The sequence below is a fragment of the Monodelphis domestica genome, chromosome 1 (genome assembly GCF_027887165.1).
Source record: "Monodelphis domestica isolate mMonDom1 chromosome 1, mMonDom1.pri, whole genome shotgun sequence".
In the NCBI taxonomy this organism is placed as follows: Eukaryota; Metazoa; Chordata; class Mammalia; order Didelphimorphia; family Didelphidae; genus Monodelphis; species Monodelphis domestica.
Window position 1 is genome coordinate 55,222,798 of NC_077227.1, and position 18,140 is coordinate 55,240,937.

General features: G+C 37.4%; 1 protein-coding gene across 4 annotated transcripts in view; it reads left to right on the forward strand.

The window, feature by feature from the left end:
- The window catches only part of VCL (vinculin), a 117,854-nt gene that overhangs the window by 64,855 nt on the left and 34,859 nt on the right, over window positions 1-18,140 (forward strand). For 2 of the 4 annotated variants that reach the window (XM_001364451.5, XM_001364377.4), the window contains exons 7-8: window positions 7,766-7,856; window positions 16,259-16,406. In XM_001364451.5, the coding sequence (XP_001364488.1) occupies window positions 7,766-7,856; window positions 16,259-16,406 (239 nt within the window). Of the gene's footprint in view, window positions 1-7,762; window positions 7,857-16,258; window positions 16,407-18,140 lie in introns of all 4 variants that reach the window. The other 2 variants (XM_056819803.1, XM_007478429.3) reach the window with 1 other exon arrangement.

An 18,140-nucleotide genomic window follows, 5' to 3' on the forward strand; every position in this document is an offset into this window, starting at 1 on the left:
TCTCTTCTGTGAGGTCTGGAGGGTTGCTTTGGTCAAGGTCTGTCACTGGTTTTAATATGTGATTGCTGGGGCCTAGAAGCAGCACTGTTGAGGGTTTAGAGTTCTGGGCTTGGATGAGCAAGATCTGCCTTCACATGTCATCTCTGAGACTCACTTGCTGGGTAAGCCTTGGCAAGCCACTTAACTTAACCGTAGGACTTATTTACTAAGATAGGGGTGGGATGCGGCTGGAGAAATCCTGTTCTCCACCCTGAATTAGTTGTAGAGACTTAATGAATTTATGTTTTGTAGAATAAAATTGGTGGAATGAGATGAGCACATAAAACTCTTGTGCTTAGTTTTAACCCTGGGCTTCAGAACTCAATAGTAATTGTAGTAATATCAGAGAAAGGATGTTCCTAGACTTTGAGCTATGAATGTCCTATATCTTTGTTCTTGAAGAAGGAGTCTAACGAGTCTTAATTTCTCCTGCCTTGGTAGTTCCTAGTTCTGTCTCTCATTCTTAACTTTTCTCTGATTCTTGAAGGTAGCAGATGTTGGGAGGTGGGGGATGGGGTGGGTGGGGTGGGAGCAGATCTCACAATTTCAAAATCTATCTTTTCCCAAGTAGTCATAGAAAGGAATAAGACATTGTCCCTGCCACATATTGTATGGTGAAAGTGGAGAAATGAAATGTGGAATGATAAAGAGTGAATTAGACCTGCTGATCTCATTCATGCATGTCATCATGGACAAAAAAAAAATGTTTATAGAAATTTTTAGTGGTATTTCCCCCCTTGATGTAGAGATCCTTTACATGGAAAATGGTGGATAGTAAATGTACATTTACTACAATTGATATCTTTCATCTCTGCCCCCCCCCCAAAAAAAAAAAAAGAATTAACCTTCTTTTGCCATACTTGTTGCCTGCTTCTTCAGTACAGGCTTCTCCTGGATATTGATGGCTCTTCCAAAAAGTGGAAAAAAATTATTGGGGGGTAAAAGTAAGATTTTCTCAATGAACCCATTTTTAGGAAGTCTTTACTAAAGTTAATTGTTTTGTCTCTGAATCTGAACAGATGATAATGCTAGTAATTTTCAAATGATTTCCCAAGCTGACATCATCAGTCTTATTAAAACTGAGGAGTCACTCAAATTCTGTCTTTGCTTACTGATAGGTCCTTGTTGGAGTTAAAGTTGTTGAAATGTCAGTCAAATTCAGCTCCTCGAAGCTTCTCTGCTCTAACTACTGTCATATTCATAAAGATTTATCTGAGCGCTGCTAGTTTTTGTTGTGATTAGGTTAACCCATGCTAGGAGGAGGGAGGAAGTGAGGAAAGAAGACCCTGCAGGTCCTTTTGCTGGGCTCACCCTCTTGAGGCTCTTGAATGCTATTACGAGAGTCTTTTGCTTCAGTACTTTGTCATGCAGGGGTTCCTCCTTCTAGGGTCTTAACTGGCTGAATGTGGTGATGAACCATTGATGAAACTAGGGTCCTACCAGATTTTACTTGACTCTACATGCTACCAAAGGTGGAACTATCAGCTACAAACTGCATCATGTGGAAGAGAGAACTTCATGCATGTAAGACAGAAAGCTGGGGACCTCATCTGTCAATCAAGGTGAAGATTCCAATTAGAATGTTCCCAGGAAAGTCAGTTGGAGAGCCAAGCCAGGCTGAAGAGGGAAGAAGCAGGGACAGATCCACGTTACCTTCTGTCCTAGGCTGAAGTCTCTCGGCTTTTGGAGAGGGGAGGCAAGAAGAAGGTTTTGTGTGGCTGATGGTGGTTGTTGAACCAGAAGAACTGATTTGTGTCTCTGAGATTTGAATTTGAAGATAGAAGAAAGATTAAACAGTTGTCTTCCATCTCCCTGACAGACTTGTGTCACAGTTGTGACAGGACTGACATTTCCCACAGTCCTGCTATCCCTCATTATAGATTAGGGAAACCCTCATCCCTCTCAACTCATCTTACCTCAGTCCTCCATGCTGTTGTTCCCAATAAATCCCCTTACTTGAGAAAGGAAGAGAAAAGAGTGTTTCCTCATAAACCTCAGAATCCACTCGGGGGAGGGCCGAAGCCAAAAGGTTTCAGAAAAGGGTGGTGAAGGGTGGTATTGAGGGAGGAGGAGGGTAGGAAAAATATTAATCTATTAGCCATCAGTAGTGATCAATAGGCAACCCCAGACTATCTCTCTCTTATAGCATCTCTCTATCTCTCAGAAGAATATCTCCATTACAACTAGGCACCCTCAGATTCCCCTAGTATCTCTCTAGTCATAGCCAGAGTATCCCAGTTATTGTAACTAGAAATATAGCTCCTAGATTATCTTTCTATTACAATTGGCACCTCGAAGTCTGACTGGACCCCACCATCCTGTGAAAGGCAGAGTAGAATAAGAAAGAAACAATGTTTAGACAAGTTATTTGTGGAACTGTGATTGTGGCTGTCATCGCTTGCTTTTGGGTCTACCACATATTGTTCAGCAGAATGACCCATATGATCATGGAAACTGTTGATTATATAGGCAACATAACAAGGTCTGTTATCTTTCTAATACAATCACTAGAATACTTAGGCTCACTGCAGAGATTAAAGATCCAAGGGCCAAATTCTACAAAACTCCCTCCCCTCAAAAATAGAGAAGTGTATAGGTTTCTCTGAACCATTTAGTATTTTTCATCAGAAACACTTATACAAATTTTACCACTAGGGAATTTGAGTTATTTGTTCATTTGTTTTATTTTTTCATAAAATTAAAAATAAAAACAATGTTAGAGAAATTATTTTTTCTCCCAGGCTTGCTCTGAGCATCTAGTTGTATGATCTTATTATTTACATGCAGACTCTTGTAAGAATTCATTATAGCATAAGAATATTCTTTTCAATGAGTCGCTTTGTTTTTTTTTTCCTTTATAGTCTAAATTTTTTGAGTAAGACTGGATGGGGAGATATTGGTCTAGGGCCATGATAATTGGTAGTAGGTTGCATGGGGAAATAGAGTGGTCATAAGGGGCCCTCCTTTTTCCCATTTGTCAGGCACGTGATGGTCGTCAGGTCCTGATGCTGTGTCTGAGTTCAGTCCTTCTTGGTTATTTTGGGTGAAGCCATTTCTATTTAAAAGGGTTCAAAGACTGAAAGTGAGTTTCCCTGTTACTGGAAAGACATTTCAAAGAGTTTCTTTATGTCTTCTACTTTTTGTTAAGTGGGAACAATGCCAAACTGCCACAAATTTTCCTTTTAATACTTATATGTTTATATAAGGAATTTTTAGTAAAGGGAAGAAAAAATAGCTAAAAGGATCCTGCATATATTTCAGCCTTCCTATGAGTAGGTACTGACAGGAAGCTGAAGGGTGTGGGTGGAAGATAATTAGATGCAGTTGTAGCTTTTTACTTAATTAGACTTTCCAACTACATCTCATAATTTTCATCTTCTGACATTGCCATTTGTCCATTGTATTTGGATTCATATCTTTTATCTATATACAACTATACTTTTATAGAATCCCACAAGGAGAAATGTTGCCCCATAAATGGAACATAATATTCTTGGGAGATTGAAACACTAAGACCTAGAGATACTTCATTTTCATAGAAATTAACATTTGAAAGTATGTTCTTTTCAAGTGACTATTGTAAAAACTATATGTAATCTCCAAACATCTGCCCCTTTTGGAAGCTTTGTAAACCAAGTGAAATTCTCAGCTTCAGAGTTGTCTCCTTTCAAATTTGCCTGTGTAAGAGAAAAGAATCTCTTAATTTGAACATCTTGATGCTGCCATCTCTCCCACTCAGTTGTAAATTACTCATTTTATGAGTATGATATTCTTCCTATCTTTCTTCTAGCATGTGCACGCTTCTACTTAGCTAGAGAGAAAAATAATAAGTTTGGGAAGGGACTATATCTAGAGCCCATTGTTGTTTCCTTGGGCTTTAGCTGTTCGTTTTTAAAGGCAGTAGATACAGAAAGCAGTCATCTAGGTCACTGATGATTAAGTGATGGAAATTTGACATGTAGAGATGAATAATTCAAGTCAATGTTTTTTTTTTTTTAAACCCTTACCTTCCGTCTTGGAGTCAATACTGTGTATTGGCTCCAAGGCAGAAAAGTGGTAAGGGCTAGGCAATGGGGGTCAAGTGACTTGCCCAGGGTCACACAGCTAGGAAGTGGCTGAGGCCAGATTTGAACCTAGGACCTCCCGTCTCTAGGACTGGCTCTTAATCCACTGAGCTACCCAGCTGCCCCCTCAAGTCAATGTTTTTATGTAGTTAGGAAAAGTGTTTGAGCTATCAGCATCTCAAGAGTCAATTGAAACAGCTCCCAGACCTTTTGGTAAATTAGTAGCAACCCAGAAAATAAGCTGAAAATAGCATCAAGGAAGCACTGAAGTTTAAGAGGGTACCCCATCTTCCCAGAAAACAGAGCCTATCTATAATCAGATAGGAAAAATGAGCAAACAACCAAAAAAGCACCCAGCTCTAAGGTATTTTTGTGGAGACAAAGAGCAAGGTACAGACTTAGAAAGGGATAGAAAATGCAAAGGAAACATATGTAAAGTCCAAAAGAAAAATATGGATTGGACACAGAGTCTGGAAGAGCTCAAAGACTTCAAAAACCAAGAGAGGTAGAAGCTGAAGTCAACCCAGTAGAAAACTGTCGTTGATTCATACAAAACTAGTGTAAGCCCTGAGAACTGCTAGGCCATTATTCCTAAAAGTATGCAGACTCCTAAGTCCTAATGGCCTGGAGACACTCAAGTACTGTCCTTGGCCAGGCATCAAATAATTTATTTAATTCTGAAAAGGTAGCTTTTGGCTCCTGAAATGTATTTAGATACACATAACTTTCTTATTGAATACATTTTTTGAATATTGTATTGAATACATTTATTTTATGGAACAGATATATTTTTGCATTTACAGAACTCCTATCCTCGAGGGAGTCTGCTCTTCCAGGAGACTGTTGTGAAGCTGTTTGGTGGTGTAGAAAGAACATGGCACTTAGAGTCAGGAATCTTCGTTTTAGATTTCCCCTCTGCCATGACTACAAGCTGTAAACAAGTCATTTAAATTCTCTGTGCCTCAGTTTCTTCATCTATAAAATGAGTGATCATTATTTTTAGTTTTTATTTTCTGCCTTATTTCATTATCTACTTTACTAGGTCAGTAGGAGGAAGACACTTTGCAAACTAGATAAATTGTGTAAAAGAGAACTTTATTATCAGCTCTCTTCTTGACTTGGTTATATTGGCCTTTAATAAAGTTGGAATAATTGGATATTTGAGTTGGAAAGAACTTTTGTTATTGTTCAGTTGTGGCAGACTTGATGATCCCATGTCAATATTGTCCATGGGGTTTTCTTAAAGATACTGGAGTGATTTGCCATTTCTTTCTCCAGTAAATTAAGGTTAAAAGGTTTAAATGACTTGTTCAGCCACATTACTCATAAGTGTTTGAGGCTGGATTTGAACTCAGGTCTTCCTGATCACAGGATTAGCTCTATCTACTGAGCTACCTAGTTACCAAAGAACCTTAGTGATGGTATATTTGAACCCTCTTTTTTTTTTTTAAATGATGAATAAACTGAGGGTAGGGCTGTTAAAGATTACATGATTTCTCCCCAGGTCTCATAGTAAATTAATGGCAGACTCAAGACCCAGGGCTCCTCCCTTTCAGTCCGGTGTCCTCTTCACTGTCCTGCTGTCTTCATAAGCTAAAGTGGGCCTTTGTAGCAGCTTGTATTATCACTCCTGGTCCTCATGAGAATTATGACTTTATAATGGCATTGAGATATAGTTTACCTTTTTATTAGGAACGAAAGAGGAATTGTTGTGTACCTAAAGAAACAGGATTAGAAAAAAGATTTTTAAATTACTAAAAAAACCAAGATTGAAAGCATTTTACCAGCAACTGTTTACTTCTTGGTAATGTATTAATTACTAATCAATCCATTAAGTATGGCTCTATTCAACTTTCGGCCTCTGCCTGCCAGCGTTCACTGGAGTAGTGTAGGTTATTGAAAATAAAGGCTACTTTAAGAAATTGTTTAATCCAATTTTATCACCAATTCAGACTATTTGTGTCCTCTATAATTAGTTTTAATGAGTGAGACGTTGCTCTGGATGATCACAGTGAGAAGTATGTGGTCTGGTATGCCGCCTGATGTTGGAGGAGGGCACTGTGTGGGGGTCGCAGACCTGAGATGTTAATTTGGAAAAGAGGATAGGAAGACTTTAGCATCCCCAGCCTAACTTCAGCGATTCAGTCGGTCTCCCACTCATCCCGGGCCTCTGTGTGAGCAGTGCCCCCATGTGGTAAGAACTTTGGGAACAAGAGTGACAGTTAAAGCCCAGGAAAGGGCAAGGATTTTTCACATTCTCAGGAGTTTCAAGAATTGTTTCGGTGCTTCGAAGGAGCTACAATAGCAAGAACTACAGCGGTAAAGAAAGGGGATTTTAAATGGGAAACAATATTTTTTGAGATATTAAAGATGGCTTTAAATGGGATTTGTCAGTATTCTTTAAAAAGGAGCATGGAAGATGTTCTTATTATTATGGGTAAAAAACTCCTAATATTTGTACATTCAAGTCCAGGATTTTCCACATGAATGGAAAACTTCCTTAAGTACTTTAGAGTTCTCTGATTATATCTTATATCTGTAGATTCTCCCTCCGTTCATATAGATTGTAGCTTCTATCCAGAACCTGGGCAACTGGATGCTGCAGTAGATATAGCACCGGGCTTGGAATGGGGAAGACTTCAGTTCAAATACTGCCTTAGACATTTCCTGGTACCTGAGTGTCCTTATTACTACTTATTGTCATTAATAATAAGAACAGTATTGACTTTTTCTCAACAATTATTAGGAGTCCTTCACAGAGCTAAGCACTTTACAGTGATCTCATTTGATCTTTGAACAATCTTGGGAAGTCAGTGCTATTGTTGTCCCCATTTTATAGATGAAAAAACTGAAGCAAAGAGGAGTTAAATGACTTGACCAGGTCACATAACTAGTATATGTTGCTGGGTTTGATCTTAAAGTCTTAGTGACTTCAGGCCAGGCACGCTATTCACTGATATAAGCAATAAATTGAAACCTATTTTATCCTTCCTCATCCTTGGGGTTAGGGGAAAGGGACCAGTGGTAGATAGGATTAGGGGGTGAAGAGACAGAGAGAGATTACATAAAGAATAGGGATCTTAAATGCCCTTTCTCCTATATTCTTCCTCAATAACTTTCCACAATAGTTTAGCATTTTCTTTTGTAGAATTAGAAATAAACTGTTAATACTTTTAACTTTTATGAACCACTAATTCAGAGTTCTCATGGTTTCATTAAAGCAGAGTGGAGGATTATAATTGGCTTTTATGTGTATTTTAAAGGCAAGATGTAAAAGAAAAGTATCCTAATGAGTCTTCACTGTGATTGGAAGGGATTTTACCATCAGGATTGTGCAAAGATGAATATTATAGGATGGAAAGACTGTTAATGAGGATCGTGTCAGTGGGTTCTGTTTTTGACACAGAAATGAAAAATCATTTGGCTCCAGGGAGGTTAGCAATAAGGGAAAGGAAGAAATTGAATGTAATTAACAGCAGATTTGCATGCCAGGTATGCTGCATTTTGAGGACTGAAGTCAGAATTGTTGTGTGAGCGGCATCTTCAAAAACTAGAGCTAATGCAGGAGTTTCTCGCTATTTTATGTTTTTGCTGCATCTGTCTACTTTGTAGTCTATTATTATAATTTTTGCAAGAAAATAACTAAGAATTTCTCTTCAAAGGACACTGAAGCCATGAAGAGAGCTTTGGCCTCCATTGATTCTAAACTGAACCAGGCCAAAGGTTGGCTCCGCGATCCCAGTGCCTCGCCAGGTAAGGTTTTGCTTATCCTTTTGGAGCTTTTACAAACATTCCTACTATTTATACATTTAGCCCAATATTTTCCACCCAAATGGAGACTTCCTTCAGTACTTCAGGGATCTCTTGATTATGTCTGTATTTTTTTGTGTCTTGTTTTTTATTATCTGTTGATAATATCTTCCATTCATGTACGTTTTAGATGCTCTGTAGTACCTCTGTGGTAGTAGCTAAAGGCACATTGGATAGAGCTCCTGACCTGGAGCCAGGAAGAGCTGAGTTCAAATCCTGCCTCAGGAACGTATTAGTTATGTGACCGTGGGCAAGTCATTTAAGCTCTCAGCCTCAATTTCCTTATCTATGAAATGGAAATAAGAAATTACCTCCAAGGGTTGTCATGAAGGTCAAATGAGAAATGTTTTGTAAACTTTGAAATACCATCTAAGTGCTAGCTGTTCTATGTACTACATGGTAGATGGTCTTTAAGAACAATTATCTGAAAGTTTCATTATACTGTGGCCAAATCTGGTAATAAGTGTTTCCAGATCTTCCTAGACTGGTGCTCAAATAATAGATTCAGTTTATAACTAGGCCAGAACTCTTTTAAGCAAGTTTGGTAGGAAGACTAATTTGGTTGCTAGACTCAACTAATCCGAGTCATCTGAAATGTAGCCTCTTAGTCTATAAAACTTTGCATGGTCTATAGAAATCTCATATTTCAATTTATTAAGGATGAAGCCATGGTCCCTGGTGGTGAATTGTCTAGTCAAGAATATGCAGCTGATAAGGGATTGCTCTCTTCTCTAGAGCTCAGGTATCCTTCTTCCAAGGCCAGGATTCTCTTTTTCATTCACCTGAGACTTAGTTTTCTTTCTCAGTTTCCTTTTATAGTGCCTGACCCAAATACAGAATCATCAACCTTCCATAATAGGAAAGGAATATAAAGTCTTATACTTGAGTCTATTGATTGTGAATTTGTACTGTTTATGAAATGAAGGTCAATGATTTGATAATCTTATTGCTCAGCAACCTGTAATCTTCCTGGATAGCCAAATAAGATGATGAGAGATCTATTAGAAGCAAACATCCTGATAGCAGCAAGAAGGGATGACAGACATTGAGTGAGGAAACAGGCGATATAACAGATAAAAAAGACCTGAAGTGTGGTACTGTCTGATGTAAGAGTAAAATACCCTAAAGACCCAAAGAGTCTCTGTGGGCATCATCGGATTATAATATAGTGCAGTAAAATAATTGGTATTTATAATGATGCCATAGAGTTATCAAGGACATATTCAATATACTCTGCTTCCTGGAGAAGAGTAATGTATGTTTTAGAAAATGTTCTGGTGGGAGGCGGAGTCAAGATGACTGCGTAGAGGCAGTGAAAGTTCAGATCTCTGAAAACCCTTCCTCACCAGTTAAAAACAAAATGCTTCTAGGGGACTGAAAACCAAATTTAACAATAGGACAGAGCTAAGGAACCCTCCTGCTAGACTCAACTAAAAAGGTATGCCCCTAGAAAAATCCTGAATTCTAGAACACTTGGGTTTAAGGGAAGGACCCCTCACCCACTTACAGTACTGAGCTTCCAGTGTTGGCTGGAATCTCTGGGCCAGCAAGGGCTCTAGTTCAGAGGGAGTACCTTGTGGGTGAAGCTGTGCCTGGCTTAGGGCTTTGGACACAGGCTGCACAGAGGCAGCTAGAGGAGAAGCTCAGAGAAGGCAGCCCAATCTCAGACACTTCATATTGTTGTCTACCACCCCCAGAGGTTTTGGACTCAGGGCACATCCAGCTCTGCAGGATCTACTCCACCCTGGCTTAAACTTAGCAATAGGGCAGATAAAAAGCCTTCAGAGGGCAGGGAAGCTCTAGCTCCAACACCCCATCTCTACTGACTCCACTGAGAACCTTCTGACTAAACTCCAAGGGTGAAGGTTGCAATTACTAGCTTAATAATACCTTAATAATAATAATAATAACACCTTAATAACAAGGTGGGAAGCCCAGCTTTTTTTTTCCAGCTTCTGCTGACAGCTGGGGAATATCTGGCATCAGGGTTCAACTTGACCAATCAATAGCCGAAACCCACAGATCCAGCACATAATGAGAGGAGCAAGACTACAGGCAACTACAGGGGGGAAAAGGGGGGAAATATGAGCAAACAACAGAAAAAAGAAAAAAGAAATTTTAATCAACAGCTTCTATCCAGGCAATGAACAAAGAACAAATGAAACAGAGGAGGATCAAGGAACACAAAGCAAAACCACAGAAACTCCAGCTAATTGGACACAGGCTTTGGAAGGACTCAAAATACAATTCTAAAAAGCAATTATGAGAGGCTGAAGACAACTGGGGAAAAGAACTTAAAAAGAAAGATAAGTCATCTGGGAACAGAGGCACTCCACTTGAACTAAAATGAGAAAATGGTGTCTTGAAAGCCAAAATTAACTAGCTTGAAAATGAGGCAAAAGAGATGAAAGATGATCTCCAAAGAAAATCAAACCAGAAGGAGAAGGATGACCAAAAATCCAGGGATGAAATTCAGTCTGTAAAATCTAGAATACAACAACTAGGAAGCAAATGAGTTCACAAGGTTGCAGGAAACTATAAAACAAAATCAAAAGAATGAAAAAATTGAGGAAAATAGGAAATACCTCATCCACAAAACAGAAGATTTAGAAAACAGGTCTAGGAGAGACAACTTAAGAATCATTGGTCTACTGGAAGTTCATGAAAAAGAATAACTGTGAATGTCATACTATAGGAAATTATCCAAGAAAACAGTCCTGAAATTCTAGAGCAAGAGGGAAAAGTCGAGATTGAAAGAATCCACAAATCACCTCCTGTATTTAATCCCCAACTGACGACACCCAGGAATGTTATAGCCAAATTCAAGAACTACCATACCAAGGAAAAAATATTACAAGCTGCTAAGAAGAAGTCATTCAGATACCATGGAACTACAGTTAGGATAACACAGGATCTGTTTGCATCTACACTGAAGCACCAAAAGGCATGGAATATGATATTCCAGAAAGCAAGGGAACTAGGTCTCCAACCTAGAATCAACTACCCAGAAAAACTGACTATATTTTTATAGGGGAATGTGTGGTGATTTAATAAAATAGAAGACTTCCAAGTAGCCATAAAGAAAAGACCAGACCTGAACAGAAAATTTGGTTCCCAAACATGGGACTTAAGAGAATCAACAAAATGTAATTAATAAAGGGAAAAAAGCAAACAAACAAAAAACTTTTTTTTAAGGGACCCAATAAGTTAAAATGATATGTATCCCTACAAGAAAAGAGGATATTGGTAACTTAAAGAGTGTTATTATCACCTGGGTAGCTAGAAGAATTATACTTAGAGGGAACAGTGACAAACTATATATGATGAAATGTCAAGACATAAATATAGATAGATATATGTATGTATATATATATATATATATATATATATATATAACTAGAGCTAAAATAAGAGGTTAATACTAAGAGAAATGGTAAAAGAAACAAAATTGGGTAAATTTATATGTCATAAAGAAGCTCATGGTGGGAGTAGGGGAGAACACCAGTACACTGGAAGGGTAAAGAGGTAGGAGATAGGAAATACTCAATCCTTATGTGCAGTGAAATTGATTCAGAGAGGGAAGAACAATCAAATCCATTGGGGCAGAGAATTGATTTGCTCCCTACAGAGAAATAGAAGGGTAACAAATGTACTGGTGGGGAGGGAAGCAATAAAATGGAGGGAGACGGTGGGGGTAGTTTAAAAAGACCGTAAAGAAGAATAAGAAGGGGGGGTCTAAAGAGAAGTAAAATGAGGGTGGGTATTAGGGGCACTGATTAAAAACAAAACACTGGTATAAAAGGAAACAGTAAAAGAAGAAAGGGCAGGACTGGGAGTGGAAAATAAAATGTTGGGAAATACACAGCTGGTAATCATAACTCTGAAGGTGAATGGAATGAACTCACCCATAAAACACAAGCAAACAGCAGAGTGGATTGGAAACCAAAATCCTACCATATATTGTCTTCAAGAAGGTAGACACACATTGAGTAAAAAAGTAAGAGGATAGAGCCAAATGTATGGGCATCAACTGAAAAAAAGAAGGCAGGAGTTGCAATCATGATATGTGACAAAGCCAAAGTAAAAATAGATCTAGTCAAAAGAAACACAGAAGGTAATTACATCCTGATAAAAGGCAGAATAGACAATGAGGAAATATCAGTACTCAATATGTATGCACCAAATGGCATAGCATCCAAATTTCTAAAGGAGAGACTAGTGAAGCTCAAGGATGAAATAGATAGAAAAACTATACTAGTGGGAGACTTGAACCTTCCTCTATCAGAACTAAATAAATCAAACAAACAAAAATAAATAAGAAAGAGATAAGAGAAATGAATGAAATCTTAAGAAAATTAGAGTCACCAAAGAACTCCCTAAGAAAAAATCCCCAGGACCAGATGGTTTCACAAATGAATTCTATCAATCATTCAAAGAACAACTAATCCCAATATTATGCAAATTATTTGACAGAATAAGCAAAGAAGGAGTTATACCAAATTCCTTTTATGATACAACTATGGTACTGATACTAAAGCCAGGCAGGTCAAAAACAAAAAAAGAAAACTACAGACCAATCTCCTCAATGAACATAGATGCAAAGATCTTAAATAGAATACTAACAAAAAGATTACAGCAAGTGATCACGAGGGTTATTCATTATGACCAGGTGGGATTTATATCAGGAATGCAAAGATGGTTCAATATCAGGAAAGCCATTCTCATAATTGGCCATATTAACAAGCAAGCCAACAAAAATCACATGATTATCTCAATAGATGAAGAAAAAGCCTTTGACAAAATACAACACTCATTCCCATGGAAAACACTAGAAAGGATAGGAATAGAAGGGCCTTTTCTAAAATTAATAAATGTATCTAAAACCATCAGCAAACATCATCTGCAATGGGGATAAACTAGAAGTCTTCCCAATAAGGTCAGGAATGAAACAAGGATGCCTATTATCACCTCTATTATTTAACATTGTTCTAGAAACACTAGCAGTAGCAATTAGAGAAGAAAAAAGAAATTGAAGGTATTAAAATTGGCAATGAGGAGACCAAGCTATCACTCTGCAGATGATATGGTCTATGTAAAGAATCCTAGAGAATCAACTAAAAAGCTAGTCGAAATAATCAACAACCTTAGCAAAGTTGCAGGTTACAAAATAAACCCACATAAGTCATCAGCATTTCTATATATTTCCAACACAGATCAGCAGCAAGAAATAGAAAGAAAAATTCCATTTAAAATCACCCGTGACAGTAGAAAATACTTAGGAATCTATCTGGCAAGACAATCACAGGAACTATATGAACACAACTACAAAACACTCCACACAATTAATACTAGATCCAAGCAATTGGAAAAACATTAATTGCTCATGGGTAGGACAAGCTAACATAATAAAAATGACAATCCTACCCAACTTAATTTACTTATTTATTGCCATACCCATTGAGCTACCAAAAAACTTTTTTACTGAATTAGAAAAAACCATAATAAAGTTCATTAGGAAGAACAAAAGATCAAGAGTATACAGGGAATATCAATCTCTCAGGGTTGGAGTGAAGAAGAGTCATTCGGAGGAGAGACTGGAAGATAGACACTCAGACTTGAAGTTAAGACACTTGGCTGTGGAACTGGATCCCTGGAGGAGCTCATGCAGGAGACCTCAGACTGCTTTCCTTTTAGGAGGTCTCCATGTGTAAAGTGTAAAGGCTGACTTAGTTTCTTGCCCTTTCTGGAGGTGTGAACCGCCAAGAAAGGCCCATCATCTTGAGACTTCTTTTCCCTGATTAGGGCCTTAGAATTTCTACCTGGCTCAGAGGAAGCTGGAGTTTTCTCTCTCTCAGTCCTTACTGTCTTCCTTCTATTGTAAAATAAACTACCATAAATTCCAATTACTTTCATAATTCATTTTGGGATTTATAAATTAAATCCCTAGTGACCACCAATTAAATATTAAGTCCAACCAAATATAAATTTAACATAATTTGCTCAAGAAAAAAAATGCAAAGGAAGGTATCCTTGCAGTAACAGATCTCAAACTATACTATAAAGCAGTGATCATCAAAACCATATGGTAATGGCTAAGAGACAGAAAGGAGGATCAGTGAAATAGACTTGGTGTAAGTGATCTCAGCAAGACTGTCTATGAGAAACCCAAAGATCATAGCTTTTGGGACAAAAAGCAAGTATTTGACAAAAACTGCTGGGAAAATTAGAAGACAGTATGGGAGAGATTGGGTTTTGTTCAACATCTCATATCCTACACCAAGATAAAAGAATGGATGAGTGACTTGAATATAAAGAAAGAAACTATAAGTAAGTTAGGTGAACACAGAATAGTATACATGTCAGATCTTTGGGAAAGGAAAGATTTTAAGACCAAGCAAGAGTTAGAGAAAATCATAAAATGTAAAATAAATAATTTTGATTATATTAAATTTAAAAGGTTTTGTACAAATAAAACCAATGCAACCAAAATTAGAAGGGAAGCAACAAATTGAGCAAAAAATCTTCATAACAAAAACATCTGAAAAAGGTCTTAATTACTCAAATTTATAAAGAGCTAAATCAATTGTACAAGAAATCAAGCCATTCTCCAATTGATAAATGGGCAAAGGATATGAATAGGCAATTTTCAGATAAAAAAATCAAAACTATTAATAAGTACATGAAAAAGTGTTCTAAATCTCTTATATTCAGAGGGATGCAAATCAGAACAACTCTGAGGTATCACTTCACACCTAGCAGATTGGCTAACATGACAGCAACAGAAAGTAATGAATACTGGAGGGGATATTGCAAAGTCAGGACATTAATGCATTGCTGGTGGAGTTGTGAATTCATCCAGCCATTCTGGAAGGCAATTTGGGACTATGTCCAAAGGGCACTAAAAGACTGTCTTCCCTTTGACCCAGCCATAGCACTGCTGGGTTTCTACTCCAAAGAGATAATAAGGAAAAAGATTTGTATAAGAATATTCATAGCTGCGCTCTTTCTGGTGGAAAAAAATTAGAAAACGAGGGGATGCCCTTCAATTGGAGAATGGCTGAACAAATTGTTGTATATGTTGGTGATGGAATACTGTTGTGTTCAAAGTAATAATGAATTGGAGGAATCCCATATGAACTGGAACGACCTTCAGGAATTGATGCAGAGTGAAAGGAGCAGAACCAGGAGAACATTGTACACAGAGACTGATACACTGTGGTACAATCAAATGTAATGGACTTCTCCATTAGTGGCAATGCAGTGATCTTGAACAACCCAGAAGGATTTACGAGAGAGAACACTATGCACATTCAGAGGAAAAACTGTGGAAGTAGAAACACCAAAGAAAAAAAACTGCTTGATCACATGAATTGAAGGAGATATGAAAGTTAAAGTAAATGTATTTTAAAATGTAATTAGAAATAAATGGTTACCGCTAATAAAAAAAAAATGTTCTGGTGAAAACTTCTTGCTTCAATTATCTGGAGCATTAATTTATTTGAACATTTGATTATCTGATGATTCCAGAAAAATGGGACAGGATTCCTCCTTACAGAAAAAGTTAATCACCTTAGATTTCCCATTCAATTCTCCTTCTTCATCCCTCCCTTTACCCCCAATTTCCATTAGGGAATTCATTATTCTACCTCTTAGACATAGGACAATAGGATGGTAGAGGACAATAGACAAAGACAATAGGAAGGTAGAGCAGGACCTCAACATTTGCTGGTTCCTTAGACAGGGAGATGATTACTTTTGTTTAAAATACCTCATCCAACTCTCATGGCAAGAGATCTTATCAGATTTTATCAACAGATTATCCCTAAGTAGAGCAAATAATATCAATAAGAATTGGGAAGAGTTAGTTGTATTTTTTGTAAAGGTCAGAACCAACTAGGCCATTATACTGGGCTTTATGGATTCCTTAACTCTGTGCATATAGTGGAGATTGTTGTTCCTAAGTTTCCTTAAACTGTTGCTCTGGTCTTATAATCCATATTCTTGACACACCTTTTTTAAATTTCCAAGTGGTTTTTGATTCTTAAGGACTCCTTTCAGAAATCTCTGTGGCTGCAGGGACACCATTGGTTTTAAGCTATTGGATTTATTGACTGCTTTTCCCTAGTGTTAATATTTAAAAATACAACAATAGGGGTAGCTGGGTGGCTCAGTGGATTGAGAGTCAGGCTCAGAGACAGGCAATACACAGCACTGATTCGAAGATGAAACGTAACAGTTTAAAAAACAAAATAAAAAAATAAGAATTTGTTTCTCAATAAATGAAGTGACTTGTGACTAAACACTAAATACACCAGTGTGAATATTGAATATCTCTTTCTTGTTAGGAGATGCTGGAGAGCAAGCAATCAGGCAGATCTTGGATGAAGCTGGAAAAGTTGGTGAACTCTGTGCAGGGAAAGAACGCAGAGAGATCCTGGGAACCTGCAAAATGTTAGGGCAGATGACTGACCAAGTGGCTGAACTTCGAGCCAGGTAACCCATTTCTGCCTTCAATGAGGAACTTCATGGAAGAATCCCAATGATAATAATTCTTTGATTATTTAGTTATTTAGCATAATTGGAAGTAAAGTTAATTTCAGTATTATTAATAGAGAAAGATAATTTTCCACAGAAGAAAGTTTTTAAAAAGTACAAACTCTGCATTATCTCTCCAAAGGCTAGCAAACGAGGAGTCTTGAGTCCTGTTTGGAAGAGATTGGAACAGACTGTAAAAAAAAATGACAATGGAATTACTTTCTTGGCTGTTCCCTTCTAAAGCAGTGCCCTGGTTACACTGGTTGGCATTTTTGGGTCATTGATTCTCGGAAATTTTCCTGGACCCCACCTGTCTTTCATTTGATTGAGTGACTATCTCAAGCTATCTCCCTACAGCTTTTGGCATTTAAGAGAGAGAAAAAAATAAACCTGGATATAACTCCATTTTCTCTGGAACAAAAATGATTATAAAGCAATTTCTTTTTGGAGCACTTCCAAAGGGATATCCAGCTACTGAAGATCAAGAAGATCCTACTTATAAGACAGTTTCACCCATAAGGCAATGATCTGGGATCAAACCCCAGAGTAGGGCAAATTTAAATACTGGTTTTGTTATCAGAACACCCTGAACAACAATATGGAATATTATCAAACTGGGGCTAGAGACCATCTTAGGTATTACACATAATTGGAAATATAATCATTACAATACTTTACTTCATTTACATAATATAACCAATTGTTCTGTGCCTTAAAGGGAATAGAGGACAGGGACATAATTGTAACCTCATTAATCTTAGCAAGCCTCTTTTTTTTTTTTTAATCCTTACCTTACAATGATGTGTATTGGCTCCAAGGCAGAAGAGATGTAAGGGATAGGCAGTGGGGGTTAAGTGACTTGCTCACGCTTGGTCACACATCTGGGAAGTGTCTGAGTCCAGATTTGAACCTAAGATCTCCTGTCTCTAGGCCTGGCTCTCAATCCACTGAGCTACCCAGCTGCCCCCTTAGCAAGCCTTTTAAAAAAATATTTTTTACTTTAGTGTCATGAATGTAAATGGAATTTTGTAGAAAGGATGAAAGCAAGTCATTTTTTCCCCTGTCCCAAAAGTGATAAGGAGGTTTGGCAAAATTATGGATTTCTCTTCCTCTTGCTAATGTCTGTCTTCACAAACTTCATTTCCCCAAAAGAAGATTTTGATGTGGCATTCTCAGTGTATTCTTTTACTCTTCATCAACAAAAAGGGACTAAAACATTAAGTGATCTAATTGATATTGAAGGAAAAATAGAAAATATTAAAGTTCTTTAATCTGTCAAGGTGAAAGCTTAGAGGATTGATTTGAAATATTGTCATTTAAATCATAAAAACTATCCCCAAATCCTGGTATAATACCACATACCTTATTTCCTCTCCCCCACATTTTTGAATGAAAGAATATACTAATTTACCCAATAGATACTAAAATTTTAGGTCACACTATCTGAAACTAATACAATATAATGTAGAAAAAGGTTTCAAACAAGTTGCGATCATTTCATAATGACAGATTTATAATAAATTATCAAGTGAAGCCATTCTGGTACAGTTGTACCACCCCAGGAAACATTAATAAGTTTTCTCGTTGGAGAAGACGGAACTAGATGGACCAAAGGTCTGAAACAGTCTGGTAGTTTTTACTTGAAAAATTGCCTTGGATATGCCAAATGTGGCTACTCTTTAGCTTAATCTT